The following is an 8,719-nucleotide window of genomic DNA, read 5'->3' as shown; positions in this document are numbered from 1 at the left end:
CGGACGTCTGTCAGTTTACAAAGCTCTCCAAAGAGGAACAGAGACTACTTCATTCATCTGTACTCCTTTGAATCTCATCTTCAACCGAAAGCCTTTTTGGAAAATGGTGAACAGCAGAGAAATGGTGAAGAGCACCTTTGTCGCCCTGGTCCTTGTGGCGGTGGTTCAGTATGTATCAGCAGGTGAGATTTAGCTTGAGCCAAAGTAGAAATAGAAATTTTTGACAAATATTCCTTTTTTTGTGAGCAATTTAAATTGACATCTTTACAATTCTTGTTTTCGTTTGTTTTAGCAGAGAAGCTGGCATCCTGCTGTAAGACTGTCACGAAACTGAAGATAACCGAACCAATCACAGGATACATGGTCCAGAGGCCGAAACCTCCATGTGTCCTCGCTGTCATGTAAGTGAGAAAAACAAAGCTACATGCTACTTCATTCATTTCATGTTTATAATATGGCTTCTATAAAACACATTAATATGGATAATCTTTAATCAAGCTAATTTCACAAAATAAATAATAATTGGACAATTCTGAACTGGAGAGTTTAGAAAGTAATCATTTTGTCTTTTTTGTGATTCCCACAGCTTTCAGACACAGTCAGGTCTTTACTGCAGCCAGCTGACCGCACCATGGGTTCGCCAAGAGATCGCTGCAATTGAGTGAGTTTATTATAGTTTACTATGGGCATGACGTTCATAATCTAATTATTGAATCCCAATTACATGGTCTCATTACTTTTCTTCTGCTTTTATCTTTCCAACAGGAGAGCTAAAGCTCGGGCAACTTCTTCTTCAGTGGTTCCTTCGTCAGCACCCTCCCTCCTCTCCATCATCACCTCCACTGCCTCCCGTCCGGCATCCTCCACTCCTCTTTCTTCTTCTCTTCCTTCTTCCTCCTCTCCACTTTCTAGCTCTTCTCCTTCTTCATCCTCCACTCCTCTTTCTTCTTCTTCTTCTCTTCCTTCTTCCTCCTCTCCACTTTCTAGCTCTTCTCCTTCTTCATCCTCCACTCCTTTGTCTTCCACCTCTCCTGCCTCCTTTGCCCCAACATCTGAGATGCCAGCTGATGAAACATTTTCAGAGGACAAGGATGAGTAAATCTGCATCTGATCCTCCACCAGCCAATGAAAATGAAGACTGAATTCATCAAGATGTTTACGATTATGGCTTCAAAACTGTAACAAGCTGATATTTAAAAAAGCAAAGCAAAAAAGTTACTATGTTAAATTATCATTTGTCTAATATTTTAGGTGGATTTATTTATTAGTTTAATTTAATTGACCAGTCTTGATAAAAGTATTTATGTATTTATTACCAAGTGTGTTTATGAACGGTTATAAGGTACTTTACATAAGTACAGAGTGTAATGTTAATGATGTGGCTGTAAGCAACTCAATTTATGAACTTGTTCACTGAAATATTTTAGGATTTTTATTTATTTGAATTCTTGAGCTTATTTTTCTTCTAAAGAAGTTGTGACAAAAAAATCTGAAATAAATGTTGCACATGAGATCGTTCATCTGGTGTTCATCTGTAAGACTGTATCTTCATCTAATAGGACTTCTTTCTTACAAAAAAAATTATAATGGCTAAAAGTTTTATCCAGATAAGGATCAAACACACCATATAGCAGATGTGAATTTTGATGAGAACTTAATAAAACCAATAATAAGCTGTGTTATTAAAAGTATAACTTCATTTTTGCACAGGAAAAATTGTCAGATTTTCTTGCATCCTTTTTTATATAATAATAATAATGATTTATATGTTAATCAAATCAGGGCGTCCCCGTCGATCTTTAAGCAGATCGTGGACGTTTAGATTGGATCGTTATACCACTCACACTACAAGATAATCTGATAATTAAATAATAACCTGTGCAGCCTTGAGTCGGGAACACCCCTGAGATTGTCGTGAAGGGGGGAATCGGACCTCAAATCGTCCCGATTATACTGAAGTCTCAGCCAGGCTTAAGAGTTAAGATTTTCCTTTTTTCCTTTTAAGATCTTTAAGATTTCTTCCCCTAACGTAAGATCATAATGGTGTCAAATTATCAAAGACTAGTCTTCTGTGCACAATCCATAAACAAATTGCAATTCTCTTTAAGCATCTCCTCTCCTTATTCAGTTTTCCTGATTGATAAATAGTTTTTACTGTGTTTCAGGTGCAAGTTCAACTCAATTCACCAGAGTCCTTAAATTGTTTTTGCCATCTTTTAAAAAATCTTTTATCATATTTACAATATAATTTGTTCTATCCAGCCACGCAGATACAATCGTTCTGGTTCAAACAACGTTTTAAGATATGAATGATTGAATCTTGTGAGATTAAAAGGGAGAGAAGCAGTGGCTGTGCCAAAATGTAATTAGCCCTCAACAGATGCATTCCTGCCACGATCACCATTCTAGCTCTGAGAGTAACACATTGCATGCGAGAAATAACAAGAGCGTGAGTATACCGCCTTAAACTTGCAGAGTGTTAGAGTCTAATGTTTGATGGTCATTATTAAGCAAACTGAGAGAGAAATGTCTTCTGCTGTGTTTGTGTGTCGTTTCATTAATTTCAAACATTCTTGCTATGATTACATGCAAACATTGTATGAGTCAATGTACGGCAGGCATAAAAAAAATAATACAGTACTGCAGAGTGTTGGACGAGGTAACTGGAGTTGAGATAAATAAAGGGAAACTGTAGGACAAATCTAAAGTTTCTTTTCATTTGAACTTTCCATTTTATCTTTCCTCAAAATTTGGTCCAATTAAGCAGTGATTAAATAAAAAATGTGTGATATTTCCAGTTTTTTACTATAGAAACAGAAAACTTTGAAACAAGAATGATCTGCTCCCTTCATATAAATCTTTCATGGTGTTGCATAACAAGTAGCAACCCCCACCATGATGTGCATCTTTTCACACTTGGCTGCGTGTGCTTTAGAACTGTTAGTGTCTTGTTTCTCAGAAATGACACAAGCATGGTGGTTTGAAGCTGCTCAGAGGGCTAGGAAAGATGATCTGATAAAGGGGGGAGGTGTTAAAGTGTAAAAAAAACCACAAACACACAGTGTATACATGTGCAGATAAATGAAAAACAGCGTCATCATTACGGCCCACATCATATCGCCACCCCAAAGATGATCATTGTGGGCTTACTGATATCAGACTGTGTAAATGCAGTCAATCGTCCACGAGTCAGTCTGTCAGCCAAAATGTCCTCGAGGATCCTGTACATCACTCTCTTTCTGTTCTTTCTGAGTTTCTTTTGCTCTGCAGTTAGCAGAGGGTGCCCCCCAAGTGAGTACAAAATTATCACAACACATGAAACTGTGTTCAAATGTCTTGCTTCAGTATAACAGAAATTAAAATGCATTATTTCTATTGTATGTTGTAACTGTATTATTTTCAACAGCTGCATCATAATCGTCTTACTGCTTCACACGTCCTCTATGTAAAGACTTTATCTTGTTTTGGGTTGCTCTGCATCTGTTATGTTTCGTTCTTGTGCTCTTGAGGATGACGGGTTCCTTGTTGATGTTTTTTCTACTGAGATCATTTTTTTCAGACAAAAACAAAGTCAAACAATTTGACTTGTTTGTTTTCTGAATTTGATTTCATCCACACGGATGAGATGAAGCCAACCTATTTTACAGACACTCAGTGCTCTTGTTGTGCTTTGTGCTTGCAAATTAAGAAAAAATAACAAAGTCATAATTTGACCTCTAAATATGAAACCAGACAAACTAGTGGTGTTGAGATTTAGTGTAAATAGTTTTTTCATAACTAACCTCTTCAACAAATGTATCACATTAGAAACTGAAACAGAAACGGGACAAATGAATTATAATTCTTCTTCTTCTGTTAGAACTCATCGAGGATATTTCACTTATCTTTCACAGTATTGACTTGTCATTTTAGATACTATTTAAGGATTTATGGTATTGTGACAGTCACTGCCTTAGTCAGGCTGTAACTAATTGATTCTGTCCCCCCTAGTTCTTGAGGAGTTGGATGGTCCAATCTAGAGCACCTGGGCCTGGCAGAGCATAAAAGCCCGACCCCAGGGTGGCTTCTCCCGCTCTCTCTCTTGCCTAAACTTTGACATTTGTTTGCTTGTGCTATGGTTGTGGGTGCATTGTGCAAATAAATCATTGTTTCCTCAATTGAAGTTGTTCCTTCTCATATTTGTCATGGCCATGGAGCCAGGTTATGACAAATTGGGGGCTCGTCCGCCTTTTTCTCTTTTGTGCCGTGACTTTGGTAAGAAAGTTTGATTTGTATTTGTTTGGTACTTGGTTGATCGGTTAATTTGGTTGTTCGTTTGGATCATTATTTTTTTTTGGCTCAATTAAATGTTAAACGTTCAAATTGACTTCAGTTTACCTTTAAGCAAGTTTTTGCTTGGATTTGAGGTGTTTTGTGCTTCAAACTTTTGTGGAGTCTGTGTGCGTAAAGTTGGAGCGCTCGCTGTGCGCGCAGGAGTCTGTTGTTGTGTTTATGAGCAGGAGTTTGTTTGTTGGAAATGACGGCCTATTTGGGATAACAGTGCAGGGTAAGTGGTTTGTTCGTAGCCTTTTGGATTGTTTGTTCTTACCTTGACGTTGAGAGAGAGTTTGTTTGTCAGCTGCTTATTGTTTCGACTGCCGGCTGGCACTTGACAGTTTCCTGTGCGTAATCGGTAATATAGTGTGAGTGTTTTCCCCTGGTAAGCTGAAGCGACGTTCCTCATATGGGTTCGTTGTGCGGGGAAAACTCAAGAGTGTGGTGAACGTGGGTGAAGCTTTTGCTTGGGAGCATGTCCGTGGTTTCGGGAAGGTTGCTAGCCTGCTAGTCGCCCAACTGAGCCAGCGGTCACTAGTGCATAAATACCCACCACTGCAGCTGCAATAGGGTCGAGTTTAGGTAGCTGGGTTTATGTCTAGATAGTGGGGAAAATCCACATTGGGTTGAGGAGTGGTCCTCTTGGTGCGCACGGGTTAGTGTCTCTGTGTCTGCTGGTTTCCGTGTGTGCGCAAAGCTGACAATTGTTTTTGTTGTTGTTTTTCTCCGGTTCATTGTCACATAAATAGTAAATTAAAATGTCTGAAATCGAATTGTTGATTGCGGAGCATTTTTCTGTGACGGTTGTCGGAGACAAACGTGTGAAAGACAACATTAAATCAGCGATAAAACGTAAATTAACTGAGGAAGGAATACTGAAGGACGATAAAGAAAAGCCACCTAATCCTACTGCTTTGTCTTTTCCGACGCACGGTTTGACGTTTGAGCAGCAAAACGAGATTTTGTTAACGCGGATGGAACATGACAGGAATTAGAAATCAAGAAACAGCTTGAGCTTGAACGAATCCGTCAACAGTCTGAGAAGGCTAAATTAGATTTGGAGGAATTTCGTTTGTCTTTGGTGAGGGATGGCATGTTGTCTGGCGAGGAGCAGGGCGCACAGTCCCGTGGCTCTTCTGTGCATCGCTTTGATGTTAGTAACTTGCGTCTATTACCACGCTTTAATGAGACAGATCCGGACACTTTTTTCTTGTTATTTGAACGTGTGTCTGGAGCAAGATGTTGGCCCGATGCTGACTGCGCTCTGATGCTTCAGTCTGTTCTCACAGGGAAGGCGCAAGAAGCATATTCTGCTTTGACTTTTGAAGACAGCTCCAGTTATGTTAGAATAAAGTCAGCTGTTATGAACTCGTGCCTGAGGCATATCGACCGTATTTCCTATATCATCAACCTGCATTATTTTCTGTCCTCAGAGCGTGGCCCATCAAAACAACATTGTCCTCGCCCATGCTGCAAGGCGTACTCTGAAGCTGTGGTCAGCACTGATGTGATCGGGGACACTTATCATGAAGTGCCTGCTCATGCTCTCTGTTTTAAGGCTTTGATGTAAGTTCTTAAAAAAATGTCCAAAACTCACAAATTTACACACATGGAGTCATAATAATATCATGTTTTTCTGTAGTTTCAAAACGCCAAATGGACGTGTCTGCGTTGATCCTCATGAAGAATGGGCCCAGAAACGTAAGTTGTTCAAACAAGCACACTCACAAACACAGTTGATGAAGCAACATATGTACAATGACACTGATGCAATCTCTTCTCCCATCTGCTCTCTAGTCACTGCCAAAATGAAGAAGCTGAGAAGATTGCAGATCTGAAGTTCTGATCTAAACATTTTCCTCGCGCTGCAGAAAGCCCGCTCCAAAAAAAAACACAGCTAGCTACTATTATGTATACTCACTAAGAGCAATACTTCCCGGCATGCACAAAACCTCTATTCTTGTTTAGCTCAAACATATATTTCTGCAGAAAGTGACGCATCAAGCAATAAATATGTACTCCCCAAACAAAAAAAGTATGACTTCTCTTTATCTGTCGTTTGTTTTGTAAATGTATTGATGTTTTTACAGATCCCACCACTCTTAATTTATATCAAACCTAAGTTTTGAAGTTATCTGTTAGTTTCATTTGGAGAAACACAGCAAGAAAAGAAGAAGAGATCGAAACATCAAGGAAGTCAGGAGGTTTTTAAGAGATATTTGACTTCCCTGTTGTGTCAGTTGTTTGGCTGCGCTTGTATGGAAAGACCACTGTGGGTAAGATGACAAGGATAAATGTAAACCAAAAAAGGCGGAAATGTGCACCCTTAATTTGATGATGTGACAAAGAAGCTAGAGCAGATGAAATGTTAGTTCTCTGCTTTAAAACCTGCATGGCCTCCCTATACTCAAATCTGTTTCTCTGTTAACATCTCCCTATTACTCCCATAAAGGGTTTTGTGGCAAGATGCTACCCTCCTTCATGATCTCAGCCTCAATTTTTAACCATTAACAGTTATAAAAACTCCTTTCTCACATTCCCATGACCCAGAGAACAACCAGTAACAAACATATCTGGACACACTTTTACAACCTGTCAGACTAATTATATTCCATGCACTGGTGAACACCAACAAAACACTTAGGCCGTGCACACAACCCATAAATCTGCTGTTGCATTTGTAAGCATTCAGGCTTAGATTCAATCAGCTAAAGGTATCCAAACATGCATGCTGTAATGTTTGCGCCATAAGGATCAACACAAGAGTGTAAAAATACATGCTTTCTTCACTAAAAGAATATAACATGAGATGAAGTTAAAGGGGATCCTGTTTAACTGTTCCACTGCGATTAAGCTTGATTAATATTCTTATTCCTCTTTTGAATTTAGGTTGCCATAGTACATGGGAAGAAGTACCAAAGCATGGGCCTATACTGCTACAGTATGTTTCAACTATAAAGTGAACTCCAGTGCCATCTAGTGGACACTACATGTATAAAGTAAATTTGAAATGCAAAACTGAAATTTGATGTTTTGGATACTCTGTTTAGGATCTTTTAAGTGTGTCTAACAATAAATAATGCGGCCTAATTTTCCAGCTGGTCAAAATAACAGAAACATTCCAATAAAGAAACACACCATAAATCTGACTTACTTTATCAGCTGGAGCCCGGTGTGACTTCTGACATGCTGAGTCTAGTGCGTCTGGATGCTGGGTCAACATCCTGAGAGACAAAGAAAAAAAAAAGCTTTTATAAGAAACACAGGCAAGCTGCAAGAACATTCTTATAAATAAACACAGCAGGCAGAAAATAAAAAAAAACTCACAGTTGAATTGGTACGCACTACGCAGACATAAGTTTAAATGAAATCACAGCACAGAGTAAAGAACAGGTGAGTTTTTCTATACGTTAAATGAAACTGTGTCTGCTCTGTGTAAAGGTAAACTGTCTTATGAGGAGAAGTGATGTCAAACCAGACAATGAAACAAACACTGTAGACGAAGAAAAACAAAAGCTTTCAGGCAATAGAGTTCTGTACTTATTCACCACATTTTGGAGACTTATTGTGAAAACAATATAATCTATGGTTTAGCTACTCCATCAACAAAATAAAAAAGTTAAAAAAAATAGTATTAGTTAGTTTTTTGTTTCCTTTTTTATTGTGTACTTTGTTACTGGTACACCTGACCACCCAAAATATTGTTTTGTAACCTAAAAAGTTGTTGTGTGTTTAAAAGGGTTATCAGTGCAGTAGTGAGAGACACATATCTATGAAAAGCATTGACTTTGGTCGCACAAATAAAAAGAACAGAACAGTTAAACACAATGCTAACATACGGCACAAGTCAACACATTCTCGGAGGTATTTATCTACGAGTATCTGATGAACTCAAAGATTACTAGTTCACATAGCTTCTATATGAGAAAAATACGAATGTCACAATCATGATATATATCAGCTCCTCATATTTACAGATTGACCTCAGGAAAAACAAATAGCCAATTTAGCAAAACGTCATTTACCATTAGCATATTACGTTAGTTAACATTTTGCTCGCTTACCCTATTTTTTACGATAATAGGTCGAAAGTTACTCTTGTTCATAATGACTTACATTTTCACACTTCAGAAATATAAATTCCCGTGTACAAGTCCTAATTTATGCAATATTTATTTTGTCTTTTACCAAACGTTCACTTTCGTAAACGCTGAACTGATTGGTCATGAGGACGGCGGTTGGTTTGATCTCGTCCAATCAGAATGCTTGTAGGCGGACAGAAAATTAACTGGACTAGAACTAGCTAGAACTAGTTTGAGTAGAAGTGGTAGGAACATTTTCTGAACTCTTAAAAAGTTTGCCACAAAGAATTTACTTATTTGACAGATTACTCTTGTTTAAGAAA

At 38.3% G+C, this 8,719-nt stretch overlaps 2 protein-coding genes across 5 annotated transcripts; both read left to right on the top strand.

Moving 5' to 3' along the window:
- Positions 1 to 1,518, top strand: LOC132993936 (uncharacterized). 2 transcript variants are annotated; one of them, XM_061063928.1, is made up of 4 exons: positions 1 to 182; positions 296 to 401; positions 587 to 661; positions 766 to 1,518. In XM_061063928.1, exons 1-4 carry the CDS (start codon positions 104 to 106, stop codon positions 1,097 to 1,099), a joined length of 594 nt encoding a protein of 197 aa, XP_060919911.1. In that variant the 5' UTR covers positions 1 to 103; the 3' UTR covers positions 1,100 to 1,518. The 2 variants fall into 2 exon arrangements, with proteins under 2 accessions (XP_060919911.1, XP_060919910.1); XM_061063927.1 differs by having other exon boundaries at positions 3 to 182; positions 293 to 401.
- A 1,612-nt stretch (positions 1,519 to 3,130) lies between these two features.
- On the top strand, positions 3,131 to 6,349 carry LOC132994066 (C-C motif chemokine 3-like 1). 3 transcript variants are annotated; one of them, XM_061064171.1, is made up of 4 exons: positions 3,131 to 3,291; positions 5,748 to 5,880; positions 5,957 to 6,015; positions 6,112 to 6,349. In XM_061064171.1, exons 1-4 carry the CDS (start codon positions 3,132 to 3,134, stop codon positions 6,150 to 6,152), a joined length of 393 nt encoding a protein of 130 aa, XP_060920154.1. In that variant the 5' UTR covers position 3,131; the 3' UTR covers positions 6,153 to 6,349. The 3 variants fall into 3 exon arrangements, 2 of the variants coding, with proteins under 2 accessions (XP_060920154.1, XP_060920155.1); XM_061064172.1 differs by lacking the exon at positions 3,131 to 3,291 and adding an exon at positions 4,064 to 4,254; XR_009676615.1 differs by lacking the exon at positions 3,131 to 3,291 and adding an exon at positions 4,522 to 4,546.
- Positions 6,350 to 8,719: the final 2,370 nt, after the last annotated feature.

This window comes from Labrus mixtus, chromosome 19, assembly GCF_963584025.1.
Source record: "Labrus mixtus chromosome 19, fLabMix1.1, whole genome shotgun sequence".
Classification (NCBI taxonomy): Eukaryota; Metazoa; Chordata; class Actinopteri; order Labriformes; family Labridae; genus Labrus; species Labrus mixtus.
This window is presented reverse-complemented; position numbering and strand designations above follow the sequence as displayed.

Bases quoted from the DNA above. Each gene is read 5' to 3' on its own strand.
- LOC132993936 (XM_061063927.1), top strand. From the start codon at position 104: ATGGTGAACAGCAGAGAAATGGTGAAGAGCACCTTTGTCGCCCTGGTC. The intron at 183-292 runs GTGAGATTTAGC...CGTTTGTTTTAG, and splicing joins GGTTCAGTATGTATCAGCAG to CAGAGAAGCTGGCATCCTGC. The intron at 402-586 runs GTAAGTGAGAAA...TGATTCCCACAG, and splicing joins CCATGTGTCCTCGCTGTCAT to CTTTCAGACACAGTCAGGTC.
- LOC132994066 (XM_061064171.1), top strand. From the start codon at position 3,132: ATGATCATTGTGGGCTTACTGATATCAGACTGTGTAAATGCAGTCAAT. The intron at 3,292-5,747 runs GTGAGTACAAAA...TTCTGTCCTCAG, and splicing joins TAGCAGAGGGTGCCCCCCAA to AGCGTGGCCCATCAAAACAA. The intron at 5,881-5,956 runs GTAAGTTCTTAA...GTTTTTCTGTAG, and splicing joins CTCTGTTTTAAGGCTTTGAT to TTTCAAAACGCCAAATGGAC.